Here is an 18,812-nt window from a genome sequence, read left to right as displayed (position 1 = left end):
GGGGGGGGATCAGCACTTCTCTACTCAGATCCTCTGTTACCCTACATAGTGTATTAGTATTATGACCAGAGTTATAGTTGTTTCAGACACAAATGATAAAATATAGATTGATTGAGTTGGGAGTCAAATGGCACCCTGCCACCAGAGCACTATGGAGCTCTGGTCTAAAAGTAGTGCACTATGTAGGGAATAGGGTGCCATTTGGGAAACGTCCAGGGGGTCATTCGGAGACGGAGACGTGGCTAGAACTTCCTGCTTGTTGCTTCTGATGCTTCAGGTAATATTTCTGGAGAGAGAGAGAGAGGGGGGGGGGGGAGAGAGAGAGGGGGGGATAGAGAGAGAGAGGGGGGATAGAGAGAGAGGGGGGGGATAGAGAGAGAGGGGGGGATAGAGAGAGAGGGGGGGATAGATAGAGAGAGGGGGGGATAGAGAGAGAGAGGGGGGATAGAGAGAGAGGGGGGATAGAGAGAGAGAGAGAGGGGGGGATAGAGAGAGAAAGAGAGGGGGGATAGAGAGAGAAAGAGAGGGGGGATAGAGAGAGAAAGAGAGGGGGATAGAGAGAGAAAGAGGGAGAGAAATAGGGGGATGGAGGTGAAAGGTAGAGGGTATTAGCCATTGGGTTCGTCTCCCCACATAGCTGTCCTACAGGGCTGGTTATTTACAGGCCTAATAATGAAATCAGTCAATTCCCATGTATCAAACTAACAGGTCTAAAAATATACCGTCTAATTTAGATTATTCTTCTTGGCTGCGTCGTCCTCCCCCCCATCACCGCGTCAGTCCGCCCCCCCCCCCCCCCCCCCCCCAGTCAGTCGCGCCCCCCCCCCCCCAAGTCCCTAACTAACTGGTATAGTGATGTTAACCTGCATGTTCTGATAGTGCTGTAGACTGCTGCAGTGGGTCTTCTTGGCTGTGTGTTCACTCCCATAGAACCGAGAACACAGCTTACAGAAGAACCCGGTCTTAGGAACCACAAAGTCCTGGCCTGGAGAGGAGAGAGAGGAGGGTCAGTTAAACCTGATGAGAAATGAAGTGTGTCTGTTGGTGAGCGTGTGTCTGTCAGTATCACCTATAGGGTTGTTAGGGGTGAAGGGAGGCAGTTTGAAGTCTGTGATCAGAGGAGACTCAGAACGACAACGTTTTAATTCAGGCTCCTCTTCCTCCTCTCTTCTCTGTTTACTGTCTTCTAGAGAGAGAGGGAGAGAGAGACCGAGAGGGAGAGAGATGGAGAGATGTGGATAGTCAGGAAGAACAAAGGCGATGGGAGAAAACAGATTAATTTTGGCAGCAAGAACACAGAGTCCAGATATAGAAACATGTCATTATGTTCCTATCAAACACACGTCTTCATGACCAAGTGGGCATCCAGGGAGGACTTGGTAATCATACCGCTGGAAACACCACAGATGCCAGCCAAGGAAAAAGATGAAAAAGACGACACATACGATTGAAAAATAAAACTTCTCCAGGGGAATGTGACACCTCAAAGTGACATTACGAGGCTGGCTGGTGTCTCATTAACTACTGAACACATCTAATGCTCTCCAGTCCATCTGGTCTTCTCTCTCTACCTTGTAGTGTTGTGGAGTCAGTAGAAGTCTTTCCAACAGTCTCCTGTTTCCCCTCCAGACTCTGGTTCTCAGGGGGGTCAGTCTGCCTCTCCTGCCCAGCTGAGGAGGCCTCCAGGCTGGGTTGGTCTGCCGGGGTATCAGCCTTCGTCTCTTTCTCCTGGAGGTCTGGGACTGAGGCAGCTGGTTGGGCGTCCACCTCTGAGGTCACAGCGACTTGGAGCAATGAGGAGGGAGCGTCGACGGAAGCTGTGTCAGTGGGAGGAGTAATATCTGCCCGAGGCTCCTCCTCTTCCTTGTCTTTAACGCTCACCTTCTTCGCTTTCACTGATTTCCTGGCTGTGGCGGAGAGAAGATGAAGAAATACATCTGCAACATTATAACTCAATTCCTGTGTGTCTCTGTGTGTGTGTGTGTGTGTGTGTGTGTGTGTGTGTGTGTGTGTGTCCCTCTCTCTTACCAGAGGTCTGTCGGGCCCTCTTCCTCCCCCTGGGTCCTCTCCTTGTGGCAACAGCCTCCTCTTCCTCCTCCTCCTCTCCCACTTCATCCACGGTCACAAAGTCCATTCTCCTGATGTCCTCCATGCCCCTGCCGTCGTCCTCTGCACCAGGAGACCCTGTAGAATCAGCTAGAGGAGAGAAATGGTTTAGAGGACGAGAGGACCCCCCCCTTCTGTCCCAATACACCCCCCCCCCTTCTGTCCCAATACACCCCCCCTTCTGTCCCAATACACCCCCCCCCTTCTGTCCCAATACACCCCCCCCCCCTTCTGTCCCAATACACCCCCCCCTTCTGTCCCAATACACCCCCCCCCCCTTCTGTCCCAATACACCCCCCCCACTTCTGTCCCAATACACCCCCCCCCTTCTGTCCCAATACACCCCCCCCCTTCTGTCCCGATACACCCCCCCCCCCTTCTGTCCCAATACACCCCCCCCCCTTCTGTCCCGATACACCCCCCCACTTCTGTCCCGATACACCCCCCCCTTCTGTCCCAATACACCCCCCCCCCCTTCTGTCCCGATACACCCCCCCCCCCTTCTGTCCCAATACACTCCCCCCCATCTGTCCCAATACACTCCCCCCCCCTTCTGTCCCGATACATTCCATTCTGACCCACAGCCTTTCTGTTCGACCGACCGACAGAGACAGACAGACAGACAGACAGACAGACAGACAGACAGACAGACAGACAGACAGACAGACAGACAGACCTGTGTTGTCAGCTTGCTGGATCTGCGCTGGTTCAGGACTCTTGTTCTGCTCTTCCTGCTCCATCTCATCATCCTCCCCATCACCTCCAGCCTCATCCAGGGTTACCAGAGTCTGATAGGAGAGAGGTTAAAGGGTGTGTGAGTGAGAAAGGGAGAGGAGAGAGAGAGACGACAGAGAGGAGAGAGACGACAGAGAGGAGAGAGAGAGACGACAGAGAGGAGAGAGAGAGACGACAGAGAGGAGAGAGAGAGACGACAGAGAGGAGAGAGAGAGACGACAGAGAGGAGAGAGAGAGACGACAGAGAGGAGAGAGAGAGACGACAGAGAGGAGAGAGAGACGACAGAGAGGAGAGAGAGAGACGACAGAGAGGAGAGAGAGAGACGACAGAGAGGAGAGAGAGAGACGACAGAGAGGAGAGAGAGACGACAGAGAGGAGAGAGAGAGACGACAGAGAGGAGAGAGAGAGACGACAGAGAGGAGAGAGACGACAGAGAGGAGAGAGAGAGACGACAGAGAGGAGAGAGAGAGACGACAGAGAGGAGAGAGAGAGACGACAGAGAGGAGAGAGAGACGACAGAGAGGAGAGAGAGAGACGACAGAGAGGAGAGACGACAGAGAGGAGAGAGAGAGACGACAGAGAGGAGAGAGAGAGACGACAGAGAGGAGAGAGAGAGACGACAGAGAGGAGAGAGAGACGACAGAGAGGAGAGAGAGAGACGACAGAGAGGAGAGAGAGACGACAGAGAGGAGAGAGAGAGACGACAGAGAGGAGAGAGAGACGACAGAGAGGAGAGAGAGAGACGACAGAGAGGAGAGAGAGAGACGACAGAGAGGAGAGAGAGAGACGACAGAGAGGAGAGAGAGAGACGACAGAGGAGAGAGAGACGACAGAGAGGAGAGAGAGACGACAGAGAGGAGAGAGAGACGACAGAGAGGAGAGAGAGACGACAGAGAGAAGAGAGAGCTGAGAAAGTAAGCAGCAGATATTTCCTGACCTCTGGGTTGAAGGTGTCTCCTGATTCGTCCTCCTGGCTGAAGGGGTGTGGCTCCAGGCAAGGCCCCTCCGCTCCTTCATCCTCTCCGATCTCATCCAAAGTCACCAAGCCCTCAGTATCCACTCCGACCCTCTCCTCTCTCTCCTCCTCCCTATTCCGTTCCTTCTCTCTACTCCTCCTCCGTCCTTTCTCTCTCTCCTTCCCTCTTTCCCCCTCTCGCTGCTTCTCCTTCACCAGTTTTTGTTTCTTAATAAGTTCTTCCTCTTCGGCGGCGTCATCTGGGTAATCCTCCTCCTCCTCGCTCACCTCATCCAAGGTGACAAGGTTTCTCTTTTTCGGGGTACCCCCCTCGGACTCTCCTGTTGGGGTTTTGGGTCCCCTCTTATTCTTGCCCTTCTTTTGGGGTGCCTTCTTACCCCCCTTTAGAGGCTTGGAGCCACCCTGACATTTAGTTTCAGTCGTATGGTTGTCCAGAGCTTGGGTCGTTTCCGTCTGATCGTCGACTGAATCTAGTATCTGGAACCCCTCCATCTCTCTGGGTAGAGAATCTCTTCGGCCTCGTTGGCCTGCGAGAGAGGAGTCGGCCATGTTGTCTTCAGTGTCTTCTAGAGAGTCGAGGATCTGGAAAGCAGATTCTTCTTCTTTGTTGGAGATCTCTTTGTGTTCCTCTAGAGTAGTTTGAGGCACCTGGGAACCTGTAGATTCGGAGGCTGCAGGCGCCTGGTGACCCAGAGATAGAGATCCAGACTGAGTGTCTTGACTGCCCTCTTCTCCGTCTCTAGGTGTGTCATCGTCCACAGCTTCGTCGAGTACCTGGAAATCACCACCATCATCATCAGGTACTTTATCAATAAGTGATTGGGGCACCTGGTGACCGGACACCGTCTCCACCTCTTGTAGTTCCAGGGCCTTCTGAAGGTCTCGCTCCTTGGCTGAGGCAGATGGCTGGGACAGACCAAGCTCCAGGGGACAGGCTCCATTCTGAGCCTCGGTACCCAGAATCGAGGAACCTTTTTCAGCCTGAGTAGTCTCCTCGCTCCCCTCTACCTCTGGAGGTTTTTCAGCTGTAGTCTCCATATCGCTCTCTGACACAGCACTTTTCTCTTCCTTGTCGTCTGTCACTGCAGTGTCCAACACTGACATCTTGTGGTGTGATGACGGTACTACATCCTCCGTGTCAAATCCCTTAGTGACCACTACTTCCTCTTCCGACTGAGACCGAGTCTCCAAGGGAACAGGCTCCGCCTCTGTATCGGCTATGCTGGTGTTGGGGTCGGCGGCTTCCTGGGTTTCTGCGGCTTCGGTTGCTACAACAACAGCAGCTGCTGCTGCTGACCTGGTCTGGCGTCCAGAGGTGGCTGGTGGTTGAGGTTTAGCTGCTGCCTTTTTTGCTGCAGCTTTTCCTGGAGTCTTCTGAGCAGGGGAGGTAGAGGAGGACGACGTGGGTGTCTCCTTGTGCTCCTGGCTAGATTTCGGACTTGGGGTATCTGGGGTACCCCTCTTGCGTTTGGACGATCGTTTCGACCTTTCCGAGGCCTTATCTTGGGTCTTGTGTGACGAAGATGAGGATGACTGCGGTGGGTCCGTGTTCTCAGCCTCATCCCCTTCCACCTCGTCCACAGTAACAAACTGGTCCATGTTGAACTGGTCCAGATCGAAGGAGTTGGCTTCATCGGGGATGACGTCAGACGTAAAGTCATATCCTGCGTAGTAACTAGCTTGAGGTAAAGAGAGTAAAGGATGAATCCATTGAATTAATAAATCAAAATCAAATCAAATCTTCCACAAGTTCAATAGAAGTGCTGTAGTTTGAAATCAGATGTATGAGAGTTTGCTACAACAGACTGTAATGGTTCTGGATTCTGTACGGTGTATTTTTAAGAACTGTTGCCGTTTGAAAAGCATCATCCGCTCACCTTATCTCTAGACCTGCTCCTCGAGGAGCGAGTTGTTCTACTGCTGCGGCCGTGGCTCTGTGAAACCAACAGAAACCTTTAATAGGATCATTTCTAGCTCATAAATAGAATCAAATCATAAAAAAGATAGAATTGGCATATAAAACATGCATTCGCCATCACGCCTTGCTTTTCTCCTTCTCCTACCTCGCTCCTCTCCTCTTCTTTCCCCCCCTTCTTCTTGGCGGGGCTGCCGTCCTGTCTGCTGCTCCTGCGGGAGCCTGACGGGGAGCTAGAGGAGTTACCCTGTCTCGACGTTGGAGGCTCTTGCTCCTCGGAGGATCCTGCTCCTCCTCGGAAGGAGTCCGGCTGCTTCTATGCCTAGAAGAGTCACTCCTTTCTGGGGAAAAGCGGTCGCCGCGCCGGCCTCTCCCTCCAGAAGCCTGGGTCTTCCCCTGGATGAATTCATTTATTTTATTATACATTTAAATACATAATGAGTTGCCTCAGTCATTAGAGTACAATATATACATTAAAATATTAGCAGAAGCTAATGAAACAGTATTGCTTCCATCCCTCTCCTCCCCCCTACCTGGGCTCCCTTGAAGCATCGTTACCCATCGCTCCACAAAAGCCGCAGCCCTTGCAGAGCAAGGGGAACAACTACTTCAAGGTCTCAGAGCGAGTGACGTCACCGATTGAAACGCTATTAGCGTGCACCACCGCTAACTAGCTAGCCATTTCACACAGGTTACACTAAGGAGCAATGAATCAAGACTGTCGGTGATTCAAATCTGTCAAGGTTTAAATTGTATCTGTCCCTTAACCTGTTGGGGCTAGGGGGCAGTATTTACACGGCCGGATAAAAAACGTACCCGATTTAATCTGGTTACTAAAACTACCCAGTAACTAGAATATGCATATACTTATTAGATATGGATAGAAAACACCCTAAAGTTTCTAAAACTGTTTGAATGGTGTCTGTGAGTATAACAGAACTAATATGGCAGGCAAAAACCTGAGAAGATTTCATGCAGGAAGTGGCCTGTCTGACAAGGTGTCGTTCTTCTTGTCTCTGTTTATTGAAGAGTGAGGATCTTAGCTGTAACGTGACACTTCCTACGGCTCCCATAGGCTCTCAGAGCCCGGGAAAAAGCTGAACGATATGGAGGTAGCCTCTGGCTGAAACACATTATCGCCTTTGCCAAGTGGCCGATAAGAGGACAAAGGGCTTAGGCGCGTGCCCGAGTCGACCCCATGCTGTATTTTCTTTCGTCTGTTTACCTAATTGCAGATTCCCGGTCGGAATATTATCGTTTTTTTATGAGAAAAATGGCATAAAAATTGATTTTAAACAGCGGTTGACATGCTTCGAAGTACGGTAATGAAATATTTAGAAATCTTTTGTCACGAAATGCGCCGTGCGCGTGACCCTTATTTACCATTCGGATAGTGTCTTGAACGCACGAACAAAACGCCGCTGTTGGAACATAACTATGGATTATTTTGGACCAAACCAACATTTGTTATTGAAGTAGAAGTCCTGGGAGTGCATTCTGACGAAGAACAGGAAAGGTAATCAAACTTTTCTAATAGTAAATCGAAGTTTGGTGAAGGCTAAACTTGCTGGGTGTCTAAATAGCTAGCCCTGTGATGCCGGGCTATCTACTTAGAATATTGCAAAATGTGCTTCATCCGAAAAGCTATTTTAAAATCGGACATATCGAGTGCATAGAGGAGTTCTGTATCTATAATTCTTAAAATAATTGTTGTGCTTTTTGTGAACGTTTATCGTGAGTAATTTAGTAAATTGTTAGTAAGTTTGCGGGGGGTATGCTAGTTCTGAACGTCACATGCTAATGTAAAAAGCTGGTTTTTGATATAAATATGAACTTGATTGAACAAAACATGCATGTATTGTATAACATGTCCTAGGTGTGTCATCTGATGAAGATCATCAAAGGTTAGTGCTGCATTTAGCTGTGGTTTGGGTTTTTGTGACATTATATGCTAGCTTGAAAAATGGGTGTCTGATTATTTCTGGCTGGGTACTCTGCTGACAATCTAATGTTTTGCTTTCGTTGTAAAGCCTTTTTGAAATCGGACAGTGTGGTTAGATTAACGAGAGTCTTGTCTTTAAAATGCTGTAAAATAGTCATATGTTTGAGAAATTGAAGTAATAGCATTTCTAAGGTATTTGAATATCGCGCCACAGGATTCAACTGGCTGTTACGTAGGTGGGACGATTTGGTGCCACCTAGCCCATAGAGGTTAAATTCATATTATTATAATAATAATAATAATAATAATAATACATACATTCTTGTGGTCTGGTTGGCCAGATCCTGAAGGGGTCTTCTTCGTGTCGGTGGTCTTTTTAGCTGGTGTCGGATGTTTTTTGTCCGGCTGTGACTTCTTCTCTGGGCGTGGCTCCTCTTTCTTCATCGTCTCTTTCTCCCCAGTCTTCTCTTCTGGCTCAGCCGGGACCTGGATCTTTTCTCCAGTCGGGGTGTTTTTCTCCGCTGTCTCCCCAGCTGCAGGGCTCTTCTTGTTGGGTAGAGGCTTGGCCTGGATCCCCTCTCCCTGGTTCTGTTCCTGTTCCTCCGCCAGTCTCCCCATACGGTGTTGGTGAACCGCTACCTCCAGGGCCTTGAGGATCTCCTCAGTTACCGGAGGAAAGTCCAGAGGATTGTCTTCAACCGGTTCGGGTTCTGCTGCAATCTCATTGGTCGAGGCGACGCCGTCGGTGCTCTGGGTTTCCACGGCGACCTCTTCCTCGGGAGCGGACACGGTAACCGTAGGTAACGAGGCGGAAACGACGATGTCGACGGTCGCAGCGTCTTCCTTGTTTTGTTTTGCCTCCTCAGTTTTCATCTCTCCATCCTCTTTGGGAGGATGAGCGTTCTTCTTCCCATCTTTTGCAACTGTCGAGGAAATCCCACCCTCTTTTCCTCCAGACTCCGCCACCGTTGCCTTTCCGTCGGAATTCATCACCGCGACGTCACTTCCTGGTTGCTTGGCCTCCGCGACGATGACGTCGTCACCCGGTTGCTTGGTAGCCACAGCAACAGGCTGAGAGGATGAGACCGTAGCATTGGTGCTGGTAGTAGTGGTGGTGGTAGTAACAGGTTTAACTGGTGTTGCGACACCTTTAGCTTCAGGCTTCTTGCCTTTGATCGGTTTCTTCTTGGCTTTGGTGCTGAAACGACAGACAAACGCGTAGATTATAAAATAAGTGATGTTTACATGCCCAGATCAGTCTAAAAGGTCTCCATTGGAACAGGAGTTGTTCCCTGACGAGGAAAAACAATGGACCCTAATTGTATCCTATGTCTTTAGAAAACAGGACGTCATACAATGCTTGGATTGGATGGATGGACTGATGGATAAAATCTTGGAAGTTAACCTGTCTGGGATAGGGGGCAGTATTTTCACGGCCGGATGAAAAAACGTACCCGATTTAAACAGGTTACTACTCTTGCCCAGAAACGAGAAAATGCATATTATTAGTAGATTTGGATAGAAAACACTCTGACGTTTCTAAAACGGTTTGAATGGTGTCTGTGAGTATAACAGAACTCATATGGCAGGCAAAAACCTGAGAAGATTCCATGCAGGAAGTGCCCTGTCTGACAATTTGTTGTCCTTCTAGGGCATCTCTATCAAAAATACAGCATCTCTGCTGTAACGTGACATTTTCTAAGGCTTCCATTGGCTCTCAGAAGGCGCCAGAAAGTGGAATGAGAGCTCTGCAGTCTCTGGGCGAAAAACAGCAGGAGATTTTGTGAGTGGGCAGGCAGGGAACACTGACACTGGAGCGCGTATGCACGAGAGGACTCCATGTTTTTCTTTCTCTCTTTGAACGAATACAACGTCGCCTGGTTGGAATATTATCGCTATTTTACGAGAAAAATAGCATAAAAATTGATTTTAAACAGCGTTTGACATGCTTCGAAGTACGGTAATGGATCATCTTGAAATTTTTTGTCACGAAATGCGCCCGCGCGTCACCCTTCGGATACTGACCTCAACGCACGAACAAAACGGAGCTATTTCAATATAACTATGGATTATTTCGAACCAAAACAACATTTGTTGTTGAAGTAGAAGTCCTGGGAGTGCATTCTGACGAAGAACAGCAAAGGTAATCCAATTTTTCTTATAGTAAATCTGAGTTTGGTGAGGGCCAAACTTGGTGGGTGTCAAATTAGCTAGCCATGATGGCCGGGCTATCTATTCAGAATATTGCAAAATGTGCTTTCGCCGAAAAGCTATTTTAAAATCTGACACCGCGATTGCATAAAGGAGTTCTGTATCTATAATTCTTAAAATAATTGTTATGTACTTTGTGAACGTTAATCGTGAGTAATTAAGTAAATTCATGGTGTGTATGCTAGGTGTGAACATCACATGTTAATGTATAAAGCTGGTTTTTCAAATAAATATGAACTTGATTGAACAAAACATGCATGTATTGTATAACATAATGTCCTAGGAGTGTCATCTGATGAAGATCATCAAAGGTTAGTGCTGCATTTAGCTGTGGTTTTGGTTTTTGTGACATATATGCATGCTTTGAAAATGGCTGTGTGACTATTTTTGGCAGGGTACTCTCCTGACATAATCTAATGTTTTGCTTTCGCTGTAAAGCCTTTTTGAAATCGGACAGTGTGGTTAGATTAACGAGAGTCTTGTCTTTAAAATGGTGTAAAATAGTCATATGTTTGAGAAATTGAAGTTATAGCATTTGAGGTATTTGTATTTCGCACCACACGATTCCACTGGCTGTTGACTAGGGGTTCCGCTAGCGGAACGCCTAGATGTAAGAAGTTAATGAAAAGGTTGAGTTAAGATATTTACCTGACAACAGATGTCTTCTGGGCTGGGGGCTGCGGTGGCTGTTTAACCTTGACCAGCATGTTGAACTTCAGAGGGTTGTTCTGAACTACACTGGAGGACTTCTGGAAACGAAGACACACTGCCATCGCCACTGAAGAGGTTTCCATTTCAAAATAGATCTGAGACAGAGAGAGAAACATTAATTAAACAACAAATCAATTCATTTGATTTGTTATTTGTGTTGTCTCCTGACTAATCAGAAATGTTTAATAATACAGTCTGAGGTTTCAGGGACCTAATTGGTTACACAGAGCCTTCAGAAAGCATTCAGACTCCTTGACTTTTTACACAATTTGTTTTGTTACAGCCTTATAAAAATGATTTACGTTTGTTTTCCAACATCAATCTACAAACGATACCCCATAATGACAAAGCAAAAACAGGATTTTTTTTGTTGCTAATTTACAAAAAATAAATATGAAATTACACATTTACATAAGTATTCAGACCCTTTACTCAGTACTTTGTTGAAGCACCTTTGGCAGCGATTACAGCCTCAAGTCTTCTTGGGTATGACGCTTCAAGCTTGGCACGCCTATATTTGGGGAGTTTCTCCATTTCTTCTCTGCAAATCCTCTCAAGCTCTGTCAGGTTGGATGGGGAACGTCGCTGCACAGCTATTTAAAGGTCTCTCCAGAGAGGTTCGATCAGGTTCAAGTCCGGGTCTGGCTGATCCACTCAAGGACGTTCAGAGACTTGTCCCGAAGCCAACCTTGGATCTGTGCTTAGAGTCGTTATCCTTTTGGAAGGTGAACCTTCGCCCCAGTGTGAGGTCCTAAGTGCTCTGGAGCAGGTTTTCGTCAAGGATCTCTCTGTACTTTGCCTCAATCCTGACTAGTCTCCCAGTCCCTGCTGCTGAGAAACATCCCCAGAGCATGATGCTGCCACCATCATGCTTTACCGTAGGGATGGTGCCAGGTTTCCTCCAGGCGTGACGCTTGGCATTCAGGCCAAAGAGTTCAATCTTGGTTTCATCAGACCAGAGAATCTTGTTTCTCATGGTCTGAGAGTCTTTAGGTGCCTTTTGGCAAACTCCAAGCCAGCTGTCATGTGCCTTTTACTGAGGAGTGGCTTCCGTCTGGCCACTCTACCATAAAGGCCTGATTGGTGGAGTGCTGCAGAGATGGTTGTCCTTCTGGAAGTTTCTCCCATCTCCACAGAGGAACTCTGGAGCTCTATCAGAGTGACCATCGGGTTCTTGGTCACCTCCCTGACCAAGGCCCTTCTCCCCCGATTACTCAGTTTGGCCGAGCAACCAGCTCTAGGAAGAGTCTTGGTGGTTCCAAACGTATTCCATTTAAGAATGATGGAGGCCACTGTGTTCTTGGGGACCTTCAAATCTGCAGAAATGTTTTGTTACCCTTCCCCAGATCTGCTCTGACGTGCACTGTCAACTGTGGGACCTTATATAGACAGGTGTGTGCCTTTCAAAATTTGGTCCAATCAATTGAATTTACCACAGGTGGACTCCAATCAAGTTGTAGAAACATCAAAGATGATCAAAGGAAACAGGATGCACCTGAGCTCAATTTCAAGCCTCATAGCAAAGGGTCTGAATACTTATGTAAATAAGGTATCTGTTTTCACATTTTAATATAATAAATTAGCAAAAATTTCTAAAACTGTTTTTGCTTTGTCATTAGGATTTTTATTTATTTAATCAATTTTAGAATAAGGCTGTAAAGTAACAAAATGTGGACAAAGTCAAGGGGTCTGAATACTTTCTGAATGCACTGTATCACATGATACCACTACAGGCCTAAAGTGGTTGGTTCCAGGGATCTAATTGGTTATAATCACATGGTGTTTTGTATTGTGTGTGGCTGTTTACGTGGCAAAAAAGAGAGTTTAATGAAACTTGCAGGGCTTTCTATTCTTCCACGTGTCTTTGTGCAATAAAGCTGTTTTGCGCATATTCCAATCCAGCGTCAAACTGGTGTCCGGGCAGATGCGTCGACCACGGTCTTGAATCCACCTGGACTGTAGATTGCATCCTTTGGGTCGATGGACTGTGGGACTCAACACTTCATCCATTCTCTCTGCGACAGTAGAATTGTTCCCATATATTAAAATCACTCGTCTGCTGCTGAAGTATCTCTCTGATGGTATAGACCCGTTTTGTTCAGCGGTTGTGTAGTTTCAATTGGCAATAATAACCGGCTTGTTTGTCAAGGGAAATTTGTTGTGTTTTGTTGTTGTGTAAAATGATGCTATGTGATTGCACTAAAACATGCTAGTCTATGTCAAGCTGTGGAGGTTATACCCACTTCTTTGCATTGGTAAACTCACTTCTTAGTCCCCAATGATGCGTATCAAAGTAGGGCGATATGGCCAAAATATATCCCGGTATCTAAAGAAAAGTTGGACGGTATTTGACGTTTATCGTACGACTATGGCTGACCATATTTGACATTTGGGCGATTCATTTGAATTCATGTTTTTAGCACAACGTTCCCAAATGCCCTTTTTATGGTAAGAATCCAGTTATTTTAAATGAGCGATACGTCTCTTTATGGCCTCGTCTCCTTCTGAGCTGTGTCCACTTGTCCACCTTTTGTGGTACCACGAACCGCTAGCAGCATTTTAGCCAGATACTGTCACGTGCTAGCTGTCTACTCTGTTTTATAAAACGTGGAAGAAGCAACAACAAAAATACATTTATACAAAGGAATTAATAACTCGTTCTCATTCTGAGAAAATAAGTATCTTTCCTACCCAGGTAGACGACTTGATTTCAACAACATCGGAACAAAAGTCAACAGGCTACTTCAAACAGCTGCCCAAGGCCTCCGGTTCCTGTCCCTACCATGTTGATCAGAGACAGCGAGTCGAGGTAGGTGCCGAAGCGTTTGACGAGGTCGTGAACCTCCTGGGCCGCTGCGGTCCCTGTGGGGACGTTACTGACGATCAGAAGACGTTCCTTCAACGTTGGGTCCTGTTTACAGACGGAGGGTTATAAAGGGGTTTATTAACAGGTTATAAAGGGGTTATTAAAGCAAGGTAGAATTAAGAAATAAGGCCTAAAGGGGGGGTGTGGTATGTGGCCAATATACCACGGCTAAGGGCTGTTCTAAAGCACGATACATCGCAATACACCACAAACCCCCCGAGGTGCCTTATTGCTATTCTAAACTGGTTACCAACGTAATTAGAGCAGTAAAAATAAATGGTTTGGGGGACACACAACAACGTAAACTTTCTAGTTAAATCTATGAACTTACCTTAGTGGTGAGGCCCTTCAGAGTTGTGTACACACCCTCCTGAAATAGAAAGGACAGACAGCTATGATGACTGGACCGTGTGTGTGTGTGTGTGTGTGTGTGTGTGTGTGTGTGTGTGTGTGTGTGTGTGTGTGTGTGTGTGTGTGTGTGTGTGTGTGTGTGTGTGTATATATATCTGTTACCTGGAGGAGGTTGGTATCAGGGCGGGTCAATGTGAAGGTGAGTGGACAGTCTAGTAGTTTAGGAGGAGACTGTGAGTAGGTCGTCAACATAGCAAAGCTCTTCTCTACTCTCTCCATACGGACTATGGCCTGTTGGGTCAAATACACTCATTACCATGACAACAACAAACACACAAGTTATAGGACTGGATCAACAACAACACCCAAGTTATAGGACTGGATCAACAACAACACCCAAGTTATAGGACTGGATCAACAACACCACCCAAGTTATAGGACTGGATCAACAACACCACCCAAGTTATAGGACTGGATCAACAACACCACCCAAGTTATAGGACTGGATCAACAACACCACCCAAGTTATAGGACTGGATCAACAACACCACCCAAGTTATAGGACTGGATCAACAACACCACCCAAGTTATAGGACTGGATCAACAACAACACCCAAGTTATAGGACTGGATCAACAACAACAACAACACCCAAGTTATAGGACTGGATCAACAACAACAACAACACCCAAGTTATAGGACTGGATCAACAACACCACCCAAGTTATAGGACTGGATCAACAACACCACCCAAGTTATAGGACTGGATCAACAACACCACCCAAGTTATAGGACTGGATCAACAACACCACCCAAGTTATAGGACTGGATCAACAACACCACCCAAGTTATAGGACTGGATCAACAACACCACCCAAGTTATAGGACTGGATCAACAACACCACCCAAGTTATAGGACTGGATCAACAACAATAACACCCAAGTTATAGGACTGGATCAACAACAATAACACCCAAGTTATAGGACTGGATCAACAACAATAACACCCAAGTTATAGGACTGGATCAACAACAATAACACCCAAGTTATAGGACTGGATCAACAACAATAACACCCAAGTTATAGGACTGGATCAACAACAATAACACCCAAGTTATAGGACTGGATCAACAACAATAACACCCAAGTTATAGGACTGGATCAACAACAATAACACCCAAGTTATAGGACTGGATCACAACATAACACCCAATTATCGGACTGGATCACAACAATAACACCCAAGTTATAGGACTGGATCAACAACAATAACACCCAAGTTATAGGACTGGATCAACAACAATAACACCCAAGTTATAGGACTGGATCAACAACAATAACACCCAAGTTATAGGACTGGATCAACAACAATAACACCCAAGTTATAGGACTGGATCAACAACAATAACAACCCAAGTTATAGGACTGGATCAACAACAATAACACCCAAGTTATAGGACTGGATCAACAACAATAACACCCACGTTATAGGACTGGATCAACAACAATAACACCCACGTTATAGGACTGGATCAATAACACCCACGTTATAGGACTGGATCAACAACACCACCCAAGTTATAGGACTGGATCAACAACAACAACAACACCCAAGTTATAGGACTGGATCAACAACAACACCCAAGTTATAGGACTGGATCAACAACACCACCCAAGTTATAGGACTGGATCAACAACACCACCCAAGTTATAGGACTGGATCACAACACCACCCAAGTTATAGGACCACCCAAGGTTATAGGACTGGATCAACAACACCACCCAAGTTATAGACTGGATCAACAACACCAACCCAAGTTATAGGACTGGATCACAACATAACACCCAAGTTATAGGACTGGATCAACAACAATAACACCCAGTTAGAGGACTGGATCAACAACAATAACACCCAAGTTATAGGACTGTATCAACAACAATAACACCCAAGTTATAGGACTGGATCAAACAACATAACACCCAAGTTATAGGACTGGATCAACAACAATAACACCCAAGTTATAGGACTGGATCAACACAACAACACCCAAGTTATAGGACTGGATCAACAACAATAACACCCAAGTTATAGGACTGGATCAACAACAATAACACCCAAGTTATAGGACTGGATCAACAACAATAACACCCAAGTTATAGGACTGGATCAACAACAACAACACCCCAAGTTATAGGACTGGATCAACAACAATAACACCCAAGTTATAGGACTGGATCAACAACAATAACACCCAAGTTATAGGACTGGATCAACAACAATAACACCCAAGTTATAGGACTGGATCAACAACAATAACACCCAAGTTATAGGACTGGATCAACAACAATAACACCCAAGTTATAGGACTGGATCAACAACAATAACACCCAAGTTATAGGACTGGATCAACAACAATAACACCCAAGTTATAGGACTGGATCAACAACAACACCCAAGTTATAGGACTGGATCAACAACAACAACAACACCAAGTTATAGGACTGGATCAACAACAACAACACCCAAGTTATAGGACTGGATCAACAACAACAACAACACCCAAGTTATAGGACTGGATCAACAACAACACCCAAGTTATAGGACTGGATCAACAACACCACCCAAGTTATAGGACTGGATCAACAACACCACCCAAGTTATAGGACTGGATCAACAACAATAACACCCAAGTTATAGGACTGGATCAACAACAATAACACCCAAGTTATAGGACTGGATCAACAACAATAACACCCAAGTTATAGGACTGGATCAACAACAATAACACCCAAGTTATAGGACTGGAATCAACAACAATAACACCCAAGTTATAGGACTGGATCAAACAACAATAACACCCAAGTTATAGGACTGGATCAACAACAACACCCAAGTTATAGGACTGGATCAACAACAACACCCAAGTTATAGGACTGGATCAACAACAACACCCAAGTTATAGGACTGGATCAACAACAACACCCAAGTTATAGGACTGGATCAACAACAACACCCAAGTTATAGGACTGGATCAACAACAACAAACATATGTATTTCTGCATTCAGAGCTGGTGTTAAATCATCCACAGAGGAGGGAGATAAAAGAGAGAAAAGAGAGGAAGAGATAGGGAGAGGGAGAGAGAGAGAGAGAGAGAGAGAGAGAGAAACACCAGGGATCTGATATTGAAATCCTTGGTCCAAACTAGTTTTTTTTCCTTCAGGATTTTCATTGTAAACTTAAATGACTTAAAACCAGATATAAATGACTTAGAAAAGACTTTAGATAATATAATCTTGGAGAAATATCAATGACAAAAAAACAACAACTATTTAGCCGTATTGATTTTGTTATTATGTCTGAGGAAAAGAACACGGCATTGGACAAGTTAAAATGTGTATTTGCTTTCAAATTGAAATGGAAAAAAACTGCTGAAATGTTTCAGCTCCATGGAGAAATTGGCTTAAAATGCTACAATTTCTCTACACTGCCAAGTTGAGGGCCTCTAAATTCCAGCCGTGCCGAATGTTCCCGTGACATCCCCCTTGAGCCATGAAAACTCTGCACACAGACAGAGACAGACACAGAGAGACAGAGACACACAGACACAGAGAGACAGACACACAGAGACACAGACACACAGAAAGACAGACACACAGAGACACAGAAAGACAGTCACACAGAGACACAGACACAGAAAGACAGACACACAGAGACACAGAAAGACAGACACACAGAGACACAGAAAGACAGACACACAGCCAACCTACCCATCTCTGGTTGGGCAGAATGAAACAGTTGTAGAGTCCAGGTCTATATCCGTAATTCTTCACCAGAGACAGACACACAGACACACAGCCAACCTACCCATCTCTGGTTGGGCAGAATGAAACAGTTGTAGAGTCCAGGTCTATATCCGTAATTCTTCACCAGAGACAGACACACAGACACACAGCCAACCTACCCATCTCTGGTTGGGCAGAATGAAACAGTTGTAGAGTCCAGGTCTATATCCGTAATTCTTCACCAGAGCCAGAACATCTTCCTCTGTATATCCAGCTTCTGGTAAACCTTCAATCTTCACAAACCTGTGTTTCACAAAGTCAGGCTAAACACGGAAAGGAAGAGAGGGAGAAAGACGGATTAGTTTGTTCCTGACCCCATAGACCCAGGTTGAGGAACCATCTACTGAACGTCATCTATAATATGATTCATGTTTCACGTCTGGTTTTAATGTCGTGAAGCTGAAGACATATTTCCAAATTGCGGCCACAATAACGTTTTTCTAATTCTAATTACACTGATAAATATCACTTTATTTAAGGGGCAAACGACAGAAAGCATAAGGCACATTTCAAACGGAGATTCAGCCCGGTGTGTGACCTAAACGCCTCGGAAATGTTGTTTCCCCACCTCCGCCGCCCAGCTTCAGTGACTTGGCATATTGCCTCGGGGGACATGCTCTGACAAAGGCTGCTGGGACTTCGGCCAGTTTACTTCTACCTGCTCGCTACAAGTCCTTAGTGTCTAGAGATCACAGACAATCCCTGGAGTGACACTAGTGCTTTTGTGGGTAAAAAAAAGCAAAGAACGAAGAAGTCCTAAACGTACCTGCATTGGATCGAGGGGACTTTTCCCCTTGGACTTGGTGTTAGATCCACACACCTCGGGTGTGTTCTTGGTACTGGCAGTTTGCGGTTTAGTTGTGGTCGTTGAAGACTTGGTAGATGGTTTAGTTGACTTGGTGGTGCTGGTCTGGTACTTGGCTGCTGTCGCTTTCCTGAGGGAGGAAGAGAGAGGGGGAAGGGAGAGAGAGAGAGAGAGAGGAGAGAGAGAGAGAGAGAGAGAGAGAGAGAGAGGAGAGAGATAGGAGAGTAGGAGGAAGAGAGAGAGGGGAACAAGGGGAGAGAGAGAGAGAGGAGGGGAAGAGAGAGAGAGACGAGGGGAAAGAGGAGAGAGAGAGGGGAAGGAGAGAGAAGAGAGGGGAAGAGAGCGAGAGA

At 46.2% G+C, this 18,812-nt stretch overlaps 1 protein-coding gene across 1 annotated transcript; it reads right to left on the bottom strand.

The window, feature by feature from the left end:
* LOC115183215 (zinc finger protein 638) lies at window positions 1-18,592 on the bottom strand (the record flags this gene model as incomplete). The annotated part of the gene is given in 16 exon segments (XM_029744550.1): window positions 1-286; window positions 864-985; window positions 1,070-1,186; window positions 1,572-1,907; window positions 2,029-2,196; window positions 2,783-2,894; window positions 3,780-5,493; window positions 5,696-5,752; window positions 5,882-6,129; window positions 7,994-8,873; window positions 10,535-10,692; window positions 13,380-13,508; window positions 13,795-13,833; window positions 13,977-14,105; window positions 17,777-17,920; window positions 18,424-18,592. Coding segments are annotated over 16 exon segments (4,588 nt in total), but the record flags the coding sequence as incomplete, so codon positions are not given.
* Window positions 18,593-18,812: the final 220 nt, after the last annotated feature.

Source organism: Salmo trutta, unplaced genomic scaffold, assembly GCF_901001165.1.
Source record: "Salmo trutta unplaced genomic scaffold, fSalTru1.1, whole genome shotgun sequence".
NCBI lineage: Eukaryota > Metazoa > Chordata > Actinopteri > Salmoniformes > Salmonidae > Salmo > Salmo trutta.
The sequence above is the reverse complement of the archived record's forward strand: the minus strand, read 5'-3'. Positions and strand labels throughout refer to the sequence as shown.